Source organism: Hemitrygon akajei, chromosome 9, assembly GCF_048418815.1.
Source record: "Hemitrygon akajei chromosome 9, sHemAka1.3, whole genome shotgun sequence".
In the NCBI taxonomy this organism is placed as follows: Eukaryota; Metazoa; Chordata; class Chondrichthyes; order Myliobatiformes; family Dasyatidae; genus Hemitrygon; species Hemitrygon akajei.
Window position 1 is genome coordinate 107,668,533 of NC_133132.1, and position 25,566 is coordinate 107,694,098.

General features: G+C 39.8%; 1 protein-coding gene across 1 annotated transcript in view; it reads right to left on the bottom strand.

The window, feature by feature from the left end:
- Window positions 1-25,566, bottom strand: part of LOC140733433 (CUB and sushi domain-containing protein 1-like) — a 2,013,313-nt gene that overhangs the window by 1,027,311 nt on the left and 960,436 nt on the right. Inside the window, exon 5 of the mRNA XM_073056756.1 lies at window positions 24,215-24,422. Coding sequence (XP_072912857.1) covers window positions 24,215-24,422 — 208 coding nt within the window. The remainder of the gene's footprint in view (window positions 1-24,214; window positions 24,423-25,566) is intronic.

The window sequence follows — 25,566 nt, forward strand, 5'->3', positions numbered from 1 at the left end:
TGTTACTCTTTGTAACATCAGATCTTTCAGACATAGCCATACGGAATGGAAGCAGGTCCTTCACACTAACTGGCCCAACATCCAGCAGCACCCATCAAAGTTCAAAGTGAATTTATTATCAATGTACATTTATGTCACCATATACAACCCAGAGATTCATTTTCCTGTATAGTATATACAAAGAGAAAATCAAGATAATAATAATAATAAATAAATAAGCAATAAATATTGAGAACATGAGATGAAGAGCCTTTCTAAGTGAGCCATAGGTTGTGAGAAAGGTTCAGTGTTGGGGTGAGTGAATTTGAGAGAAGTTATCCCCTCAAGGTTCAAGAGCCTAATGGTTGAAGGGTAATAACTGTTCCTGATCTTTTATGGTGCGGATCCTGAGGCTCCTGTACCTCGTCCCTGATGGCAGTAGCAAGAAAGGAGCATGGTCTGGATAGTGGGTGGCTCTAACAATGGATGTAGCATTGGACATGAGGTACAAGAGACTTAGGTCCCACACCACCAGGTTCTAGAACAGTTATTACCCTGCAAACCATCAGGCTCCTGAACTGGAATGGATAACTTCACTTACCTCAACTCTAAACTGATCCCAGAACCTACAGACTCACTTTTCAGGATTCTACAACTCATGCTCTCAGTACTTTTTTGAATTATTTGCACAATATATCTTCTTTTGCAATTGGTTGTTTGCCAGACTTTATGTACAGTTTTTCTATTGCACTCCTTTATTTTCTTTAAATGCCTGCAAAAAATGAATCTCAGGGTAATATATGTACATATATCTACTTGGATAATTAATTTACTTTGACTTTCGAATTTTGTGCATGCCAATACTAGATTCCTACCTAAACTTTTCATTTGACTGTGTTTGGTCCAGATCCCTCCAAACCTTTCCTATCCATGTACCTGTCCAAAGTTAAGAGTCAAAGGTGAGTTTATTGCCATGTACACAAGTATATGAACTGTATTCCACATTCAGTGAAGTTCTTACATGCAGCTGCATCACAGGCACATACCACCAGATAAGCAGAATTCACAAGAGGAACATAAATTATATATAAATTATTTATATAATCTTTACAAGAAAGAACACAATTAGAACAGAATAAAATCTATTTTAGTGCAAAATGATTATGATGATTCTAAACTGCCGTGATAAGGGTCTTGCCCATTGTTTCAAGAACAGAATGGTTGAAAGTGACTTCTTTTAAATGTTGTTACTGTATCTGTCTCACCCACTTCTTCTGTCAGCTCATTCTATATACTGACAACCCTTAGGGTGAAAATGTTGTCTCACAGGTTAATTGGTTCTCTCCGTAAACCTCTGCCCTCTAGTTCTTGATTCCTGAACCCTGTGAAGAGGACTGTGTCCTATCTATGTCCCCCCCCCATGATTACCCCAATGCCTCCTACACACCAAGGAAAAAATACCAACCTGTTCAACCTTTCTCCATAACACAGTTCCTCTACTCCTGACAACATCCTTGTAAATCTCATTTCTACTCTTTACATCATAATGCATTTTCCCTGTAGCAGGGTGACAAAAACTGAACTGAAAACTCCAAATATGACCTCACCAATATATCTACCACTGCAATGTAACATCCCAGCTTCCATCCCCTTTGTGCTCAGATTTCTGAACACTCCATGAAATCATGAACACTTGCTCATTATTTTCTCTCCTTTTGCACTATTTGTGGATTTATCTTTTTTATATTTCTTACTGTAACTTAGAGTAATTTTTATCCATGCACTGTACTGCTGCTGCAAAACAACAAAATTCATGATATTTGTCAATTCAACTTAATACTGATTCTGATTCAGATTCTGATCCTTTGGAATATGTAAGGATAAGCATAAATTTATTATCAAAGTACGTATATGTCACCTTGAGATTCATTTTCCTGTAGGCACTCACAGTAGAGTAAAGAAACAACAGAATCAATGAAAAACCACACATAAACAAAGACTGACAATCAAATGCAAAAGAAGACAATCTGTGCAAATGCATAATAATAATAATTTTATTTTAAATAAATAATACTGAGAACATGAGTTATGGAGTCTTTGAAAGTGAACTACAGGTTGTAGAATCAGCTGAGTGAAGTTATCCATGCTGGGTTAGCAGCGTGATGATTAAAGGAAAATGACTGCTCTTGAAATCAATGCTGTGGCAGCTGAGGCTCCTGCACTTCTTGCCCAATGGCAGCAGCATAAAGGAACCATGCCTGGATACTGGTACCCTTGATGATGATGGGTGAATACTGCAACTTCAAATCAAAATATCTGTCAGCATGAACCAATCTGGCCATTTTCCTCTGGCCTCGCTCATTCACAAGGCCTTTTTGCCCACAGAACTGTCACTCTCTGGATGTTTTTTTGCTTTTTGCACCATTCTCCGTAAATTCTAGAGACTGTTCTGTGTGAAAATTCCAGAAGATCAGCTGTTTCTGAGATACTTAAACCACTCCATTTCACACCAACAATCATTCCACAGTCAAAGTCACTTAGATCACATTCTGATGTCTGGTCTGAGCAACAAATTAACCTTTTAACCATGTCTGTATGCTTTTATGCATTAATTTGCTGGCACGTGAATGATTAGTTCAAAGTAAATTTTATTATCAAAGTACACATATGTCACCATATACAATCCTGTGATTCATTTTTTGTGGATATACTCAATAAATCTATAAAATAATCAGCATAACATGTGCTCAATGGTTGGAAGGGTGTTACCTGTGTTGGAAGGGTTGTATCCACTTATTTTGCAGGATTTTCCATTCAAGGGCATTGGTGTTTCCATACCAGGCTGTGATGCAGCCAGTCAATATACTTCTATAAACATCTGTAGAAGTTTATGAAAGTTTTAGATATCATGCTGAATCTCCACAAACTACTAATGAAGTAGAAGTACTGCTATGCTCTCTTCATAATTGCACTTGCATGCTGGGCCAAGGACAGGCCCTCTGAAATAATAACACCTGTGAATTTAAAGATACTAACACTCTCTGCCTCTGATCCACCAATGAGGACTGGCTCATGAACCTCTGGTTTCTTTCTCCTGAAGTCAGTTCCTTTCATCTTGCTGACATTGAGTAGGAGGTGGTTGTTATGACATCACTCAGCCAGATTTTCAATCTCCCTCTGAAATATTGATTCATAACCACCTCTGATTCAGCCTATAACAATGGTGTCATCAGCAAACTTGAATATGGCATTGGAACTGTGCTTAGCCACTCAGTATTAAGTGTAAAGTGAGTAGAGCAGGGGACTAAGTACATAGCTTTGTGGTGCACCTGTGCTGATGGTGATTGTGGAGATGTTGTTGCTAATCTGAACTTACTGGAGTCTGAATATGAGGAAATCAAGGATTCAGTTGCGTAAGAATGTATTAATGCTGAGCTGTAGTCAATAAAGAGCATCCTGAAGTATGCATCTTTGCTGGCCAGATATTCCAGGGTTGAATGAAGAGCCAGTGAGATAGCATCTGCTGTGCACCTGTTACTCAGGTAGGCAAAGTGTAGTGGATCTCAGTTGCTTCTCAGGCAGGAGTTGATATGTTTCATCACCAACCACATGCAACTGTTCATTGATGCAATTAGATATTTACATTATAAGTAGGTGTATCTAATGAAGTGACCACTCAGTGGACTAAACCACACGACTAAACCACTCAAGGAAGCCAAGTGTCATAAAACTCACTTCGTTTAGTTTTCAGTGTGGAGAAAAAAGAGTTTTGGAATTATGTCAAATGACCTCCCTCTGCAATTGGATCCTCGACTTCCTAACCGGAAGACCACAAACTGTGCGGATTGGTGATAACACATCCTCCTCGCTAATGACCCACTGCTCTCTCTATAGACATGGCTGTGTGGCTAGGCATAGCCCAAATACCATCTATAACTTTGCTGACAATACAACCATTGTTGGTAGAATTTCAGGTGGTGACGAGAGGATGTACAGAAGTGAGATATGCCAACTAATGGAGTGGTGCCAGAACAACCTGGCACTCAACGTCAGTAAGACGAAAGAGATTATTGTGGACTTCAGGAAGGGTAAGACAAAGGTACACACACCAATCCTCATAGAGGGATCAGAAGTGGAGAGAACGAGCAGTTTCAAGTTCTTGGGTGTCAAGATCTCTGAGGACCTAACCTGGTCCCAACATACCAGTACAGTTATAAAGAAAACAACAGCAACTATACTTTATTAGGAGTTTGAAGAGATTTGGCATGCCAACAAATACACTCAAAAATGTCTATAGATATACTGTGGACAGCATTCTGATAGGGTGCATCACTGTCTGGTATGGGGGTGAGGAGCTACTGCACATGTCCGAAAGAAACTGCAGAGGATTGTAACTCTAGTCTGCTTCATCTTGGGTACAAGCCTACAAAGTACCAAGGACATCTTCAGGGAGTGGTGTCTCAGAAAGACAGTGTCCATTATTAAGGACCTCCAGCACCCAGGGCATGCCCTTTTCTCACTGTTACCATCAGGTAGGAGATACAGAAGCCTGAAGGCACACACTCAGCGATTCAGGAACAGCTTCTTCCCCTCTGCCATCTGATTCCTAAATGGACCTTGAACCCTTGGATACTACCTCACGTTTTTTTTTTAATATACAGTATTGCTGGTTTTGCAGGTATTTTAATCTATTCGATATACATATTTTTCTTTTGGCAGATCGGGTAGATGGAGCTCATCAGCCTGGGAAGGCAGTCCATCTTAGAGAAGGAAAACTCTGATTTCAAGCCTCTGCTGCCTTGCGGCCATACCCACTCATGGGAAAGGCTTCGGGAGTAAACCCTGAGGATAAATCTGGAGCTGGAGTCCCTAAGGCAGTCCGACGTTGCTTTCAACCTTGTTCTGGTAACTCCTGCAACGACACCGGTGCCAAGCTGTATCGGCCCTTGCCCTTCCCTTGGACAACATCGTTGTCGTGGAAAGGGGAGACTTGCTGCATGGGCAACTTCCGGTCTTCCATACAACCTTGCCCAGGCCTGCGCCCTGGAAACCATTCCAGGCACAGATCCACGGTCTCGCAAGACTAACGGATGCCACCACATACATATATTGTAATTGATTTATTTATGAGTTATTATTATTATCTCATTTATTACTTTTTCTCTTCTATATTATGTATTGCATTAGACTGCTGCTAGATTAACAAATTTTACATCACATGCTGGTGATAATAAATTTGATTCTGACTCTGATTCTGACAGGAGGAGGAGTATAGGAAACTGATACAGGACTTTGTGATATGGTGCAACTCAAACTACCTGCGTCTCAATATCACCAAGATCAAGGAGATGGTGGTGGACTTTAGGAGATCTAGGCCTCATATGGAGCCAGTGATCATTAATGGAGAATGTGTGGAGCAGGTTAAGACCTACAAGTATCTGGGAGTACAGTTAGACGAGAAGCTAGACTGGACTGCCAACACAGATGCCTTGTGCAGGAAGGCACAGAGTCGGCTGTACTTCCTAAGAAGGTTGGCGTCATTCAATGTCTGTAGTGAGATGCTGAAGATGTTCTATAGGTCAGTTGTGGAGAGCGCCCTCTTCTTTGTGGTGGCGTGTTGGGGAGGAAGCATTAAGAAGAGGGACGCCTCACGTCTTAATAAGCTGGTAAGGAAGGCGGGCTCTGTCGTGGGCAAAGTACTGGAGAGTTTAACATCGGTAGCTGAGCGAAGGGCGCTGAGTAGGCTACGGTCAACTATGGATAACTCTGAACATCCTCTACATAGCACCATCCAGAGACAGAGAAGCAGTTTCAGCGACAGGTTACTATCGATACAATGCTCCTCAGACAGGATGAAGAGGTCAATACTCCCCAATGCCATTAGGCTTTACAATTCTACCGCCAGGACTTAAGAACTTTTTAAAAGCTATTATTAATGCTTTTTGAGATAGTGATTTAGATGCATATCATATTTTTTTACTGAGTTAAGTATTGTATGTAATTAGTTTTGCTACAACAAGTGTATGGGACATTGGAAAAAAAGTTGAATTTCCCCATGGGGATGAATAAAGTATCTATCTATCTATCTAAGTTGAAGACTTGTCATGTGATCCTTGGTTGCAATTTGCTCTGGAAACAGTAGAGGGCAATAGTGTACCATATAGTCTCCACCCTTACTGTGATGTGTGTGCCAGGTATTCCCTTTCTGCAATCTGAGTAATTTCCCAGTGTTAGGAATTTCACACTTCTATCATAAGAACAATAATTTAAACCAGATACCACTGGCTGGCACCATTGAACAGAATTTCAAATATCTAATCTGTGGTGCAGCTTCAATTCTCAATAGGTGGTGAATACAAGAGATGCAGGGGAATTTCTAAACCAAAATCTGTAAGGAACTAATCTTACTGTCAGAATATCATAGAATCATAGACAAGTAGAGTACAGAAATGAGTTTCCACCTGTCAGCACAATTAATCCCATTTTCCATATTAAACTCAAAGTCCTCTCCACCTTTCCTACCTACATACAGTATCTGTCCAAACACCTTTTAAACATTGTTTTGGTATTCGTATCGGTTCATTATTGGCACATATATCAAACTACTGTGAAAAGCTTGGCATGCAGATCAAATTATTACACTGAGCATTGAGGTAGAATAAGGGAAAACTAACAATGCAGACACATCCCGTTTCCCAGCAGTTTTCAGACCATGCCACTCAGGGACTTAAGACCACAAGACCAGAAAGTATAGGAGCAGAAGTAGGCTAATCGACCCTTCGAGTCTGCTCTGCCATTCAGTCATGGGCTGATCTAATTCTTCCAGTCATCCCCACTCCGCTGCCTTCTCCCCATACACTTTGATTCCCTGGCTAATCAAGAACGTGTCTATCTCTGCCTTAAATACACCCAATGACTTGGCCTCTGCACCCACTCGTGGCAACAAATTTCACAGATTTACCATCCTCTGACTAAAATAATTTCTCCGCATCTCAGTTCTAAATGGACATTCTTCAATCCTGAAGTCATGCCCTCTTGTCCTAGAATCCCCTACCATGACTTGGCGCAAATATTATTTTTGATATTGTATATGCTGTGTTCTGTGTGTGACTGTATGTACTATGTTTTGATATTGTATGTGCTGTGTTCTGTGTGTGACTGTATACACTATATTTTGATATTATATGTGTTGTGTTCTGTGTGACTGTATGTTCTATGTTTTGATATTGTATGTGCTTTGTTCTGTGTGACTGTATGTACTATGTTTTGATATTGTATGTGCTGTGTTCTGTGTGTGACTGTATGCACTATGTTTTGATAGTGTATGTGCTGTATTCTGTGTGATTGTATGTACTATGTTTTGATATTGTATGTGCTGTATTCTGTGTGACTGTATGCACTATGTTTTGATATCGTATGTGCTGTGTTCTGTGTGACTGTATGTACTATGTTTTGATATCGTATGTGCTGTGTTCTGTGTGACTGTATGTACTATGTTTTGATATCGTATGTGCTGTGTTCTGTGTGATTGTATGCACTATGTTTTGATATTGTATGTGTTGTGTTCTGTGTGACTGTATGTACTATGTTTTGATATCGTATGTGCTGTGTTCTGTGTGACTGTATGCACTATGTTTTGATATCGTATGTGCTGTGTTCTGTGTGACTGTATGTACTATGTTTTGATATCGTATGTGCTGTGTTCTGTGTGACTGTATGTACTATGTTTTGATATTGTATGTGCTGTGTTCTGTGTGACTGTATGCACTATGTTTTGATATCGTATGTGCTGTGTTCTGTGTGACTGTATGCACTATGCTTTGATATTGTCTGTGCTGTGTTCTGTGTGACTGTATGTACTATGTTTTGATATTGTATGTTCTTTGTTCTGTGTGACTGTATGTACTATGTTTTGATATTGTATGTGCTGTGTTCTGTGTGACTGTATGTACTATGTTTTGATATTGTATGTGCTGTGTTCTGTGTGACTGTATGTACTATGTTTTGATAGTGTATTTGCTGTATTCTGTGTGATTGTATGTACTATGTTTTGATATTGTATGTGCTGTGTTCTGTGTGACTGTAGCACTATGTTTTGATATCGTATGTGCTGTGTTCTGTGTGTGACTGTATGCACTATGTTTTGATATTGTATGTGCTGTGTTCTGTGTGACTGTATGTACTATGTTTTGATATTGTATGTGCTGTGTTCTGTGTGACTGTATGTACTATGTTTTGATATTGTATGTGCTGTGTTCTGTGTGTCTGTATGTACTATGTTTTGATATTGTATGTGCTGTGTTCTGTGTGACTGTATGCACTATGTTTTGATATCGTATGTGCTGTGTTCTGTGTGACTGTATGCACTATGCTTTGATATTGTCTGTGCTGTGTTCTGTGTGACTGTATGTACTATGTTTTGATATTGTATGTTCTTTGTTCTGTGTGACTGTATGTACTATGTTTTGATATTGTATGTGCTGTGTTCTGTGTGACTGTATGTACTATGTTTTGATATTGTATGTGCTGTGTTCTGTGTGACTGTATGTACTATGTTTTGATAGTGTATGTGCTGTATTCTGTGTGATTGTATGTACTATGTTTTGATATTGTATGTGCTGTGTTCTGTGTGACTGTATGTACTATGTTTTGATATTGTATGTGCTGTGTTCTGTGTGACTGTATGTACTATGTTTTGATATCGTTTGTGTTGTGTTCTGTGTGACTGTATGTACTATGTTTTGATATTGTATGTGCTGTGTTCTGTGTGACTGTATGCACTATGTTTTGATATCGTATGTGCTGTGTTCTGTGTGACTGTATGTACTATGTTTTGATATCGTATGTGCTGTGTTCTGTGTGACTGTATGTACTATGTTTTGATATTGTATGTGCTGTGTTCTGTGTGACTGTATGCACTATGTTTTGATATCGTATGTGCTGTGTTCTGTGTGACTGTATGCACTATGCTTTGATATTGTCTGTGCTGTGTTCTGTGTGACTGTATGTTCTATGTTTTGATATTGTATGTTCTTTGTTCTGTGTGACTGTATGTACTATGTTTTGATATTGTATGTGCTGTGTTCTGTGTGACTGTATGTACTATGTTTTGATATTGTATGTGCTGTGTTCTGTGTGTGACTGTATGCACTATGTTTTGATAGTGTATGTGCTGTATTCTGTGTGATTGTATGTACTATGTTTTGATATTGTATGTGCTGTGTTCTGTGTGACTGTATGTACTATGTTTTGATATTGTATGTGCTGTGTTCTGTGTGACTGTATGTACTATGTTTTGATATCGTTTGTGCTGTGTTCTGTGTGTGACTGTATGCACTATGTTTTGATATTGTATGTGCTGTGTTCTGTGTGACTGTATGTATAATGTTTTGATATCGTATGTGCTGTGTTCTGTGTGACTGTATGTACTATGTTTTGATATCGTATGTGCTGTGTTCTGTGTGACTGTATGCACTATGCTTTGATATTGTCTGTGCTGTGTTCTGTGTGACTGTATGTACTATGTTTTGATATTGTATGTGCTGTGTTCTGTGTGACTGTATGTACTATGTTTTGATATTGTATGTGCTGTGTTCTGTGTGACTGTATGCACTATGTTTTGTGCCTTGGCTCTGGAGGACAGCTGTTTGATTTAACTGTGTACATGAGGCTGAATGATAATTAAACTTGAACCTGCCAATAAATGCACTGTAGAGTATGGTAGAACAGAGAGATCTGCGAATACATAATTCCTCGAAAGTGGTGTCACAGTTAGATAGTGTTGTGAAGAGTGCTTTTGTCACATTGGTCTTCTTAAATCAGAGTACTGAGTAGAGGAAAAAGGACCTCGGGCATTCTCGGCATATGTGATGAATAAACTCTTCTCGGGCTTCCAGCCGTGTATAGGTATCTATTTTAACCGACACTTAGATGACAAGCTCTGCCATCTTCATCAGGGATGAAACATTCAAACACCCCTGATGAAAATGGCAGAGCTTGTCACTGAATCTTTGGCTATAATCAATACCTCTACTTGGCTGTAAAATCAAGAAGAGCTTATTCGTCTTTGAGTAGAGGAGTTGGGATTTTATGTGAAAGTGGTATAAGACGTAAGGCCTAATTAGGAGTATTGTTTGCAGTTCTAGTCATGTCTATACCTACAGGAAAGATGTAAATAAGACTGAAGGAGAGCAGAGAAAATCTACAAAGACGTTCCCGGAACCTGAGATATAAAGAAAGGTGGAAGAGGTCATGACTTTTTTTCCCTGGAGTGTAAGAGAATGAGAGGAGATTTGTTAGAGGTATACAAAATTATGAGGAGTATAGACAGGATAAGTGCAAGCAGGCTTTTTCCATGGGGTTGGGTGAGAGCAGAACTAAAGCTCATAAGTTAAGGGCGAAAGATGAAACATTTAAAGGGAAATGGAGAGGGAGTTTCTTCAAACAGGCGGTAGAGTGAGTGTGCAACAAGTCAGCAGTGGAAGAGTTCGACTGCAACATTTAAGAGAAGTTTGGGTAGGTACATAGATGGGAAGAGAGTGCTATGTTTTAGTTGCATGTCAATGGGATTAGGCAGTATAAAAGTTTGGCATGGTGTAAATGGGCCTGTTTCTCTGCTCTATTGCTCTATGACTCGAAGAGAATAGGCAAAAAGTAAGCTTTTGTCAGACAGGTCAACTACCTTGAATCTGATAATTAGTAATTTGGTTCCACCACTGTTCGGACATAATTTTTGCCAGCTAGTTTCAAATTCCCCATGTCACCACTGTTTGGTGTCGCCATTAACAGGATCAGCTATTAGCATAGTCTTTCAAAGTTGCAAGTCATTCCTCTGTGCTATTCCACATTGATTTTTACAACCTGAGCTTATCTAGCCCCAGTCCTGTGTCTGTGCCAACTTCATCACCACCACGAGGTCATGAAGATTCAATCATCTTTCAAGACGAGACACAAGAACCCCACTTTCAGACACGTAACTCTGCTTAGTTGTACAATTCAACTCTACATTGAAAGTGGCAATAACCACCCTTCTGAAATAAGTAAATACAGATACCTTGTAAGGTATTTTGCCTCTACTGTACCTAAATAAATTTCACTTGTTGTTTCTTTTTCCTTGTTATTCAACTTGTACTATTTACAGGGTACTCTAAAAGTAGGGTGAGATGATCATCAAGTGGATGAGAGGAGTTCATTTATTTAATCCTAATCTAACTAACTGTGATTTTGCAAAATCACTCATATGGCACTGTACAGTTTCTAATCATTCTGGATTTGTAGTGGTCATCCTGTACCAATGTTGCATAATCTCCAATGTGAAGACGCAAGCGACTACAGATGCTAGAATGCTGCTCCTTCTTCCAGCATTATGTTTGTTGCACTAGATTTTAGCATCTGCAGTCCCTTGTATCTCTAGTGTGTTTCAGAATGGTAGGGTTGGACAGTGTAGGATGAAATAAGTCGAGCAGTGGGATTAGGGTGAAGAAAAATTCTTTTGTATGCGCACAAACTAAGAGATTAATTCTCCACACTTGAATTTTCAATCCTCGAACAATGAGCAAAGTGAAAACTGCTTCCTGTAGAATATGAAAGAAAAATATTGAAATCTGGTCCAAATCACCCAATTATAGACAGAATGTTTTTCAGCCAATGGCTTTAACTAATCCTCCAAGGCTCCATGTTTACAATGCTCCATTTGCAAATTAACTCTAACTGAGCTTTGCTGCTTGACATTAATCATCCATTAAAATATTCTATTTACTTGTTGGCTAAAACTACTGTTGACTCATGTTTTAATCATTAACTATTGCTTCAGTTCCGACGACTACTTAATTACCAGTAAACACAAACACAACATCCAGGGCTGATGTCATTATCCTTATTTTACAACAAGTGGGGGGAAAGTATCTGTAATTACGGACATTAACAAAATTATAGAAAACTATTCTGCATCAAATCATATGGATGAAGACAGCTAATAATTTTGTTTCTTACTTTCAATTAGTCAACATGAGAGTTATACTGTTTGCTCCAAACATCACTAGATTCATCACAAAACAACGTTATAAATGTTCACAAAAATCTCTCTTGGGTGGGTCCATGTGGACCAAACTCAATGGGCCGAATGGCCTAATCTGCTCCTACGCCTTATGGTGTTGCTTTGTTTATCTATTTATTTATTTATTTATTTATTGTTACAGTGCAGAGCAGATCCCTCTGGCTCAATGAACAACACCACCCAACTATTTAACACCAGCCTTATCACAGGACAAATTAAAATGACCAATTAACCTACTAATCCATACATCTTTGGAAAGTGGGAGGAAACTGGAGCACCAGGAGGAAATGCATGCAGTCACGGGGGAATGTACAAACTCCTTACAGACAACACTGGAATTGAATGCCGAACTCTAATGCCCTGACTACATGAGCATGCTGTAGACTTGGAAGCTATGTGCACCAAAGCATATTTTTTTGCTTTACTTTTTTTCTTCTTTACTTCTTTACTTTTATTTCTTACTTATTTTTAAGAATTAAAACAACAGAAAAGATATTGGGAACAAGGTGATGAGCTTTGAACTGTTATCCATAAGACAATAAGACATAGGAGCAGAATTAGGCTTTTCAGCCCATTGAATCTGCTCTGTCATTGCTTCATGGCTGACTTATTTTCCTTCTCAACCCCATTCGCTCGTCTTTTCCCCATAACATTTAACATTATTCAAAGTAACGTTATTATCAATTGTGTCACCAAATACAATCCTGAGATTGATTTTCTTGCAGGCACTCACAATAAATACAAACTAACACAACAAAATCAATGAAGAACCACACATATCAAGGCAGCCAAACAACCAATGTGAAAAAGACAAACTATGTAAATACAAAAATAAAAAAATAATAATCAATAATTATCGAGAACATGAGATAAAAAATCCTTGAAATTGAGTCCATAGATTGTGTGAAAAGTTCAATGATGGGATGAGTGCATTTATCCCCTGTGTTTCAAGCCTCTGATTGTCGAGGGGTAATAACTGTTCCTGGTGGTGTGGGTTCTGAGGCTCCTGTACTTCCTTCCTGATGGCAGCAGAAAGAACAGAGCATGGCCTGGAGTATCCAACTACTTTTCATGCACTAATGATCCACACTTTAAACATCAACAATTCCTTTCTGCTCCACAGGTGCTGCTCAACCTGCTGAGTTCCTCTGCAGAGTGATTGTTGCATCAGATTACAGCATCTGTCTTTCCAATGCAGTTCATGGTCATTACAGGGAATGTTGGATTAAGGTTTTAAAATTGTGTGATTTTCCTGTCATTTAACTTTTCTGTGCTTTCTTATAACTTGTATGTAGTCTCCAAAATACAGTAAATTTAAGTAATGTTTCCAGTAATTGTAGTATAGCCAATTTTGTACTATTTCTAGAAGCTTCTCAGTTTTTCTGCAGCAGGTGTCACACCACTTGAATCTAGCTATTTAAAAGGTTACATCTTATCCCTGGAACATGTTTTATCTCTAGTCTGACTATGAGACTACCATGACATTTTTTTCTTTCCTGCTTTGTTCTTGTATCACTTAATTAAAATGGCCGTAACAACTATTTCTTTCTGCCTCATTCTTGACTTACAGAGAAATTCTGGATCAATATCACAAGATCCAACAGGGACTAGCCAGATGTCTTCATGTTTAGCAAAAGCTTTTTGGGAGATAGGATCAGCAAATAGGGAACTGTGATCTCTGCTTGTCAGAATATCCAATTTACTTCATTCTTACTGACCCTGACCACCACTTCTTAGTGTCAAGGTAGATGCTGTATTTTATTGGGAAGTCAGAAACATAGATATCCATTGCTCACCTTTGTAAGCAGGCTATGGCACCAGAAGGAATGAAGTTTTCCTCAGTCATCCCACACTTCATGAAAGCAAAAACTCCTCAGGATAGAATTCCTCTGAAGTATACCATGTACAATTCAGTGCCACTTTATTAGGTACACCTGTAAACTTGCTTGTCAATGCAAATATCTAAACAGCCAATCATGTGGCAGCAACTCAATGCATAAAAACATGCAGACAGGGTCAGGAGGTTCAGTTTTGTTCTGACCAAATGTCAGAATGGGGAAGAAATGTGACCTAAGTGACTAACTATGGAATGATTATTGATGCCGGACACGATAGTTTGAGTATCTCAGAAATTGCTGATCTCCTGAGATTTTTACGCACAAAGGTCTCGAGAATTCATAGAGAATGGTACAAAAAAACCTGAAAAAGACTACCAGTGAGCGGCAGTTCTCTGGATGAAAGCAACTTGTTAACAAGAAAGGTCAGAAGAGAATATTTGGAAAAGTTCAAGATGACAGGATGTTTCAGATGTCTGGATATACTGGAGAAGATATATGACCTGTACTAAAAAGACAGGTGTTGCAGTAAATGTCTTAACTTACCTGCTCATTGAAAGCCACTTCCCGCAGGGAAGCATTGCTGCCTTCTTACAAACCAATAGTGTTTAAATCTAGAGCGTGGTAACCATGTGGTTTCTATTTTTCCTCTCTGGTGACTGTGGACCAGGTAGCCGATAGGTGTCATGGAAAGAGTAGACTGTGCTGCAGTTCAGAAGGCCCACGCGCACACATTTAGTGAAGTATTTGCCTCTCTGTGTATACATAGTGTCTGTTTTGTCCTGCCGCTTTGGGTGCACAGTTTAGGTAAGTACCTGCAATTGAGTTTAGCTTGAAGGGTTATTGAATGTTTAGTGTCATGATCTTGTAATTTAGGGGGTTTAAATAAGTACTTGTTTGACTTCGATGTGTCACTGTTTATCTTGTAAATAAAAAGTTATCCTTCTTATTGGTAGTGAATCTCCACTGCCCCTACTTATCAAATCTGTGAAACTGTTCCTCTGTAAAATTTTATATAGTCGACAAGGGTTTGGTGTTTGAACGAAAAGATGAGTATCTTTGGAAGCAAAAATAAGAGAGAGAGCCTGGTGTGTGGGAAGTGCAATGCCTGGTGTGACTGACAACAGTGCGGGATTTGGGAAGATTGCCAACCTACTGGCCATAAAACCATAGGATCGTAAGACCTAGGATCAGAATTAGGCCATTTGGCCAATCAAGTCTGCTCCACCATATAGACATGGCCAAACCTTTTTTACCGCTTCTCAGCCCCACTCCCCGGCCTTCTTCCTGTAATCTTTGATACTGTGGCCAATCAAGAACGTATCAATCTCTGATTTAAATGCACCCAATGACCTGGTCTCCAGAGCTGCCTGTGGTAACAAATTCTACAAATTCACTACTCTCTGGCTAAAGAAATATCTCCACTTCTCTGTTTTAAATGGATGACCCTCTAGCCTGAGGCTGTGCCCTCTTATCCTAAACTCACCCCATGGAGAAACACCTTTTCCACATTTACACTTTCAACATTTGAAAGGTGTCAATGAGATTTCACCCCCCCCCCATCCTTCTAAATTCCAGCGAGTGTAGACCCAGAGCCATCAAAAGTTCCTCGTATGGTAACCCTTTCATTCCTGGAATCATCCTTGTGAATCTCCTCAGAACTCTCTCCAATGCCAGCACATCTTTTCTTTGATAAGGAGCCCAAAACTGTTCACAATACTGAAGGTGAAGGCTCACCAGTGTCTTATAAAGCCCCAGCATCACATCTCTCCTCTTTTATTCTAGTCCTCTTGCAATGAATGTTAACATTGCATTTGCCTTCCTCACCACTGACTCAACCTGCAAGTTAACCTTCAGGCTGTTCTGCACAAGGACTTCTAAAACCCTTTGCATCTCAGATTTTTGAATTTTCTCCCCATTTAGAAAATATTCTGCACATTTATTTCTACTAGCAAAATACATGACCATGCATTTTCCAATATTGTATTTCATTTGCCACTTTCTTGCTCATTCACCTAATCTAAGTCCTTCTGCAGCATTCCTGTCTCCTCAACACTATCTGTTCCTCCACCAATATTCATATCATCTGCAAACTTGGCAACAAAGACATCTATCCCATCATCCAATTTATTGACATACAGCATAAAAAGAAGCAGTCCTAACACCGACCCCTGCAAAACACCACTAGTCACTGGCAGCCAGCCAGAAAAGGATACTATTATTCCCACTCACTGCCTCCTACCAATCAGCAATGCTCTAACTATGTTAGTAACTTTTCTGTAATACCATGGGTTCTTTCCTTGGTAAGCAGCTTCATATGTGGCACCTTGTCAAAGGCCTTCTGAAAATCCAAATATACAACATCCAGTTCATCCCCTTCATCTATTCTACTTGTAATCTCCTCAAAGAATTCCAACAGGTTCAGGAAGCAAGATTCTCCCTTAAGAAAACCATGCTGACTTTGTCCTATCTTGTCCTGTGTCACCAAGTACTCCATAATCTCAATCTCAGCAAGTGATTCCAACATCTTCTCAACCACTGAGGTCAGACTAACTGGTCTATAATTCCCCTTCTGCTGCCTCCCTTCTTTCGTAAAGTGTGGAGTGACATTTGAAATTTTCCAGTCCTTCAGAACCATGCCAGAACCAACCTAATTTTCTCAATCTACTGCTTGTCAAAATCTTCCATGACTATCATTACATTGCCCTTTTGACTTGCCATTTCTATGTCCTGTTGAAATCTGTAGTCTACATCCCAGTCACTGTTTGCAGGCCTGTATATAACTGCCATCAGGGTTCTTTTATCTTTGCAGTTTCTTAACTCAACTCACAAGGATTCAACATCTTCCAGTCCTATGTCACACCTTTCTACTGATTCGATGCCATTCTTTACCAGTAGAGCCATGCCACCCCCTCTGCCTACTTTCCTATCCCTCTGATACAACGTGTAACCCTCGAGATTCAGCTCCCAATTACAACCATCCTTCTGCCATGATTCAGTGATGGCCACAACATCATACCTGACAATCTGTAAGAGTGCAATAGGATCATCCACCTTATTTCTTATACTCGGTGCACTGAGAGGATTTGCTACTCTTTCGGATTCTGCATCTCTAAAACACTGATACTCACTCTTCTGGCTGTAATTTTGTCCTATCATCTGGCTGGCTTTCCTAACAGTTTGGCTGCATGACATATTTGCCCTTTTAACCATCCATCTTGTCCTGAGTCCCTTCACTCCGGTTTCCATTTGGCAGAGTTTGGGATAGCGCTGGACTTGTCAGACAAGTTGGACTCCCAAGGGATGAAAATCAGACTCTATATCATGTCTGTACTTAATATGGCAGGGTTCCCCAAGAGGAAGGGGAGCCAAAGGGGTGTTTTCTAGCTGCTGGGAGCCATCGTAAAGCAGCAGTATAGAGAGAGCAGGAGAAAGTAATTCATAAAAACAAGGCGGAGGTGCTAAACCATTGCTGTACCATCAAGGGGGAAGCTGCCCAGCTATCACAGAACTTCTCCAAAGAGCCAGAACAAGAGCACAGAGATAGCCTGTCAGCTAGTGAGAGTGTAGCAGTCAGAAGCTGCCCTCAGGACTAACTGGCAACCACACCCCATTAAGGTCTGAGCCCTGATGTTACAGGGAGGGGATCCTGAAATGTGAATATGAAATAGGGACATTTGGTTTGATGGTGAGGATGGGGAAAAGAGGAAAGCTTCAGAGTTCCACCTCTAAGTGAGTGCCTTTCTCATAAGCTGCCACACCAGTATAGGCCAGTCAGGTGGTCTTGTTTTCCCAAACCTGGCAAGGGGAGCCCCTGCAGTCTCCATGGAACAGTCTAAACTCCCAGCTGTGGGTTTTACAAGAATGGGGGTGGGGGGATTCTCATTGAGACCTATCTAATATTGAAAGGCCTTAATAGAATGGATGTGGAGAGGATGTTTCCTACAGAGTGTAAATTTCAGACCAGAGGGCAAAGCCTCAGAATAGTGGGGTGTCCATTTAGAACAGTGAAAAGAAGGAATTTCTTCAGCTGAAAAGTGTGGAATTCATTGCCATTACCGGCTGTGGAGGCCAAGTCATTGAGTATATTCAAAGCAATGGTTGTTAGGTTCTTGATTAGTCAGGGTGTCAAAAGTTATTGAGAAAAGGCAGGAGAATGGGATTGAGAGGGATAATGAGAGAGCAGACATGATGGGCCAAGTGGCCTAATTCCACCCCTATGTCTTATAACTCCATAACTGATTAAATAATACATATAAAATGCTGGAGGAACTCAGCAGGTCAGGTGGCACCTATGGATAGGAATAAAGAGTCGACATTTCAGGCCTAGACCTTTCATCAGCAGTGAAAAGAAAGGAGGAAGAAGCCTGCAGACAGCGCAGAAGGGGAGGAATGAGAAGAACGTCTCACTGAATTCCAATCAAAGAGAAGGCTTCAACTTCTTTATGGTAGGCATACCTCGAAGAGTTTTCTCAGTGAGTAACAAATCATAAACTGAAGAGATTTTTCAGCTGTAAAGTTCAAATGTTTCTTCCAGAGAAAACCATTTTTAAATGTAAATCAGCTTCCTTATTTAGACATAAGTAACCTAACATTCCATCATGCATAATGATATTACAAATTCTCTGGAGCCTGTAGAAAGACTTTCAGGCATTCAAAAAGCCAAGGAAATGCAGTGTATGATTCTGCCAGAAGCAAGGAGAAAAAGAACAAAGTAATTTGTACTATTTTTGATTCCCACAGACTCCCCTCTATAGGGATATCCTTAAAACCATCAACTCAAAGCTGATGTCATAGAAACATAGAAAACCTACAGCACAATCTCAGTTTCCATTTAAACTCCTCAACATTGCTACAAATCAGGTTAGTTAACAACCACACTCAAGTGATAGTCTGGCAACAACAAATGATGGACTCTCTCCACTTTAAATGACTTAGAGGTTGCAAAGCTGAAGTTTGTAAAACATTTATTTACTTAACAATAGTAGGAAGACTCAGTAGCTTGTGAAGTTATACAAGCGATATAAATGACTCACCTGGACTGATCACAAGGAAGGATATTAACGTCTGTAAATAAATTCACATATAATGTAGAACAGTACATGACACAAACAGGTTCTTCAGTCCACAGTGTTGAATGAAATAATTAAATGTCTGACTTAACTAATCCCCTTCTGCCATATATTTCTGTTCCTCCATTCTCTGAAGATTCATATGCTATCTCAGAGACTCTCAAACACTTCCATCATGTTTGCCTCCACCACCAACCGTGGTAGAGCATTCCAGGCACTGCCAAGGAAAGTATCTGCCCTGTAAATCTCCTTTGAACTTAACCCCTCTCACCTTAAATATGCATCCTCCAGTATTAGACATTACCATGCTGGGAAAAATATACTGGTTGTCTATCTGTGCTACACATAATCTTATAAACCTCGATCAGGTCTTTCCTCAGCCTCCACTACTCCAGAGTAAACAACCTAAGTTTGTCCAACAACTCCTCATTGTACCTGCCCACTAATGCAGGCAACATCCTGGTGAACCTCTTCTGCACCCTCTCCTGCACAGTCACATCCTTTCTTTAATGGGATGATCAGTATTGATGCACATAAACTATATTACAACTACTTGGAGTAACATACACAGAATGCAGGAGGAGCACAGCAGGTCAGGCAGCACCAATGGAAATGAATAAACAGAAATGAGGCCACTCTCAGATTTGAGGAGCAACACCTCCTATTATATCTAATTAGTCTCCAAACTGATGGCATGATCATTGATTCCCCCCCTCCCACTTCCCTCTTCTTCATTTCTACACTCCAGCTTCCCTCTTATCTCTTCATCTCACCTTCCTATTACTTCCCCCTCCTCCTTCCATTTCTCCTGTCATCCACTCTCCTCTCCTATCAGATTCTTTCTTCTCCAGCCCTTTACCTTTTCCACCTGTCACCTCCCAGCTTCTTACTTCACTTCCCCTCCTCCACCCACCTGGGTTTATCTATCACCTTCTAGCTTGTACTCTTTCCCCTCCCCCTTCCTTTCCAGTCCTGATGAAGAGCCTCAGTCTTAAAATGCCGATGTTTTATTCATCTCCATAGATGCTGCCTGACCTGCCAAGCATTTTGTGTGCGTCGCTCTCGATTCCCAGCATCTGCAGAATCTTTTTCTATTTTTTGATCTGTAGAATCTCTTGTGCATACAGTGATTTGGAGCCCACACTGGCTTTGAAAGCATTCCATATTTGAGGATTAGAGGTTTCAGTGCAAAGTTATTTGTGGACAGGTATACACAAGCCAGCTATGTACAATTCATCCAACATTCAACTGAAGAGGATATTTGTAAGAAGCATTACATAGGGAAGTACCACTGAAGGAAGGAAGGAAATCACAAATGACAGCAAGGCAAAAGTACAACAATCTATCAGAACCTAAGCAAATAATCGAGAATTACACAGCGATATTTTCATTGCAGTTTCCTGTCTATGGAAGTTGAATATAGAACAAAAAACATACAACATTACACCACAGCAGATGCTCTTCAGCCCAGGATGTCGTGGCAACCTTTTTAATCTGCTACGAGATTGATCTAACTCTTCCCTCCTACACAGCCCTCAATTTTTCCAACATCCTTGTGCCTATCTAAAAGTTTCTTAAATGTCCATAATGTTTCTGACACTATTACCACCCCTGGCAGCAAGTTCCATATACTCACCACTTTCTGTGTGAAAAATACCCCTCCATACTTTCTTCCAATCACCTTAAAATTGCAGTATGTCCCCTCATATTAGCCAATTCTGCCCTGGAAAAAGGGTGCTGCTTGCTGGTCTATCCAATCTATGCTTCTTATCATATTGTATGCTTAGAATTCTATACACTTTAAACAATGCTCACTCGTTTTAGCTATTGCCACCTTGGGAAAAAGTCTCTGGCTGTCCAATCTATCTATGTCCCTTATTATCTTAAACAACTCTACCATCTCTCATCTTCCTTCACTCCAAAGACAAAAGACCTCATCCTCATAAAATATGCTCTCTAATTCAGGCAGCATCCTTGTAAATCTCCTCTGCACCCTCTCTAAAGCTTCCATATTCTTTCGATAACAAAGCTATCAGAACTGAACACTCTGTTCCAAGTATCCCTGACCACTGCAACTGTGCCTGGTAGCAAACATCCCTATTCTCTCACTCCATCAACCCAATTCCACCTCCTCCCTGGGTTGAATTTTACAGCAGAAGCTGGAGAGAAATGAAAACTCAAAATATATTCAGATCTGATTTCCAGTTGTAGGATTAGGGTGTAGAATTATTATATTCTCTGTATTTTTCTTGCAGTTTAACTTTCCTATACTCACATGTATTTTCTATAATTACCTATATGCATGTAATTGTTCAGTGAATTTTCCAGTTCTTATGGCTCTTGTACTTTTCTAGAAACTTATTAGTTTCCTGTAGCAGATGTCTTGCCACTTGAACCTGGCGATTTTAATGGGCTAATTGTTATTACTGCAATGTTGTTATCTCTAGTCTGAGTAGAGATGATCACGACTTTTTTTTTCTTTTGTCTTTTTTTTGTTTTCTTAACTCTTCTTTCTTGTTCTTTTTACATTCTCTTAACACTATAAAATGATTGTAAGTGATAAGCTTTATACCTCATTCTTGACTTCCAAAGAATCCTTGGATACAAAAGCAAAAGGATTCGACACAGTAAATAAAGGAGAGCTGCTTGGGAAAAGAGGGCCCCAGCTTTGTGTCATGAAGATTGGACCTTCCACCTAATATTCCACACCACCTCCTCCACCCACCACCCACCCAGATATCTTCTTTTGTGCTGTATTGCACACATTTCTGGCTACAGATATAAATTACCAGCGAATCAGGCAGAAGAGGGACCATTTTCATAGACAATAGACAATAGGTGCAGGAGTAGGCCATTCGGCCCTTTGAGCCAGCACCGCCATTCACTGTGATCATGGCTGATCATCCACAGTCAGTACCCTGTTCCTGCCTTCTCCCCATGACTCCACTATCTTTAAGAGCTCTATCTAACTCTTTCTTGAAAGCATCCAGAGAATTGGCCTCCTCTGCCTTCTGAGGCAGAGCATTCCACAGATCCACAACTCTCTGGGTGAAAAAGCTTTTCCTCAGCTCCATTCTAAATGACCTACTCCTTATTCTTAAACTGTGGCCTCTGGTTCTGGGCTCCCCCAACATCGGGAACATGTTTCCTGCCTCTAGCGTGTCCAATCTCTTAATAATCTTATATCTTTCAATCAGATCCCCTCTCATCCTTCTAAGTTCCAGTGTATTTTCATCTGAATGTTGCTGGAAAAAAGCAAATGATGGGGGGTGGGGGGAATCCTTGAAGGAAAAGAAATCACATTTGAAGGCCGATTTTCAGGTGGAGCTCAATCTGGGCATTAAGCATTTCCTATTTAAAAAGGTCAAAAGCACACTGCACGCAAAAAAAAGGTGATTTTAAAAATGTAACCAAGCTTAGGAGAAATGCCAGCTTAGTCAGCAGGAGAACCCATCCATTTTGGAGCTGGAAGCAGGACAGATCCTCCTCTCCCAAGCTCCTAATGTATCTGCCTCCATCACAACCCTGGAACACCCTTCTAGGCATGGCGGTAGAGGCAGATACATTTGGAACATTTAAGAAATCCTTAGATAGGAGGATAAGACAGAGGAGCAGAATTAGACCATTCGGCCTATCAAGTCTGCTCCACCATAGATGATGGAAAAATTGAGGGCTCTCAAGGAAGGAAGGCTTAGATTGAACTAAGAGTAGGTTAAAAGGTCAGCACAACATCATGGGTCGAATAGCCAGCACTGTGAAGTAATATTCTCCATTCATGCGGAGAGTAGTATAAAGCATATCCTTGAACATCAAGCCATTGGCCTTTTACAAAAAATATCAGCTGAGTTCAAAAAACCAGATGAGGTAGTTTGATTTTAACCACAATGCCAAGCAGCAGCTGAATACTTGACACCTTCCTGAATGCCTGCAGCAAATGCAGGATGAGTTTGTAAACTCCAGTTGTCTACTTGGCATGTAAAATTAGCATCCACACTCCCCCAACCCCTTTCATCCACTGTTCAACTCACAAATATATACATGAAAAATATTTTTATGTTGAAATTCACCTTCACAAACTTAATTGTAAACCATCATGCCACTGATTTCCAATTTATTGCTAACATTTAGAATTAAGGGAATTTGGAAAATTGAAATCAAAATGACTGACGCAGAATCTCCTTTTATTCTCCTACAATATTAGTTCATCTTCTGATTATAAATAATTATGAATTTTATTCAGTGTCAAATTCTGAATTGTGCGCACAAACTCTCATGCATGAACTACCAAATCACTCATTTAAGATTCTTTAAACATGGATGTGATCCAGATTTTTGTGTATTTGTATCAACATTTTGCAGTAGAAATTGCCATGAATGATAATCACAGCCTTGTCTTTAGTCCAGGTATTCAACTGAGACTGCAGCAGAAACTCAGAGGGTTTTCCAGCTAAAGAAGTCATCAGAATGTTTCTTTTTTTCACCAACTTCACTCTTGAAACCGTACAATCAATCAATTTCAGGCTAATGGATATCTGCTCCTGGTGAGAGACGGCAGAAGAGAGTGAAGACTGGCACAAGTTCCAATGGAGACATAAGAAAAGTTCCCAAAATATCAGTGGATGTTGCTCATGGCATAATTTAAAAGCATAGATTTTAACACCATGCAAATGTCAGCAACCTAACAGAGCTAGACAAGAGAGAGAAACAACCATGTTTAGATGGTGCACCAACTGGTGCAGTTAGAAAATCTATCCATTGTGAAGTTTTAGCAATAGACCTGTTCTCCCACCTCAAGTAGAACATTGAACAGAAGTTCCTCAACATTCAGCCACCAGCTCTTTCCACAATTATTCCACACACTCACATGAGTCCAAGTTAAATATACCTCTGCCAGATGCTTACGAACTGTCACTTATGAAAAGAAATCTCCTTAAATCAGTAAAATTCATTCCAATAAACCAGATGAGTTCACAGACTAAGGTGGTTTCAGATAGAGAACACAGTGTCAAATAAGGATTTGGCAGCCCCTCTCTTAACTTGAGCTTACTGATCATCAAACCTTTGCATGTAGAATTTCATAAATAAAATCAAATATGTGTATCTACAGTCCTTCAACAAGGTTTCCTAATCATTCACCATTCGTGCAAACCTGGATGAATAAAAAGCAACCAGTTCCAAAGTCCTCTTGTTGTGAACAGGAGCACACAGTGAAGCTATGTACTGCTATTAGAACTCTACTCGGATGTGAAAAGGAAAATTCTCTTTGCACTTGCCATATTGTTGGTGCTTCGGCCCCACTAATTTCCAGGATATCGTATCCGTCCTCAAGCTGAAAGTCTGAGAAGATGAGTGCGATGGTATCACCAGGTTCTGCCAGGATGCTCCATGTACAGTCAGCATTATTGTTGTACTCTGAAGGAAAATGTGGACTTGAGATCACCCCACTTGTTCCTCGCAATGTCCCACCACAAGCTCCTTCAGCTGTAAAGGAGTAACAAGGAAAAAAAATGTAAACACAAGAGATTCTGCAAAAATATCTACAGACTGATTCTGCAGTCAGGCCATTCTTCTCTGATCTCTGAAGTTAACAAGTTGTTTTCACCCATAGAACTACTGTTCACTCACAGGATTTTTTTTGTTTTTTTATTCCACAATTATTAGCATTTGCTATTAATTTAGCAATAATTGCTAAGTTATTAGCTGAGAGAACATTATTATTTGCAACTTTTAAAGTCTTAGGGTTTGGTTTTAAAAGAATAGAATGATGACAATAGAATTAAAAAGAAACTAGCTTGCAATCTGACACCATGTTCTGGCACCAGATTGTATGGATATAACCAGTTCCAAATCTTCAAGGATCTTATGAATTCTCAGTTAAAAACATTTCTGAGGCAGCACTATGAGCAAGCTAGGCATAGTTAAATTTTGACAAAATATGCCAACTTATAAAGAAGGATTGTGACATCGTGGAAGTGTTTGTTTCCACAGATCTGAAACCATTGAAACACATCAGGTCTCAGTTTCCTGCCTCTGTGAAAAATACCTTGAGGCAGATATCAATCAATTCAATTGGTGTTTGTTGACTTATATTCCAACAACCACAAATACTGCCTGCCAGATGAGTCTTTTTTTAACATTTGTCTTTACTTGGAGACATACTGCATGGAAACAGGCTCTTAAGCCCATCTGGTCTGTGCCCACCAAGATGACCATTTAAGCATAGGGACTTTTATGATGTTTAGATAAGCACATGGATGTGTGGAAAAAGGAAGGATATGGATATTTGATTGCTGATTTAATTGGTTCGACTCAACGTTGTAATTGAAGGGCCTGTTTCCATGCTGTTCTGTTCTATGTTCCATGTAACTCTGTGCTGCTGTATTGTTTGTATTTATGGCTGTTCAATGCAATCAACTTTCAATTAGGTAATCATGCAAAGTGAGAAATTGTGCACAGGATAAGTTAAGTGGAGATATGCCATCATTTATCTGGCATTATTAAGACACTCCAGGCTGGACGCCGATGTTCCCATACTCAGTATTTCATCACTGACAAATAATCCTTTTATATTCATTGGGCAGCTAAAGTGTCACCATATGGGAATGTTCAGCATTTCTTAATAATG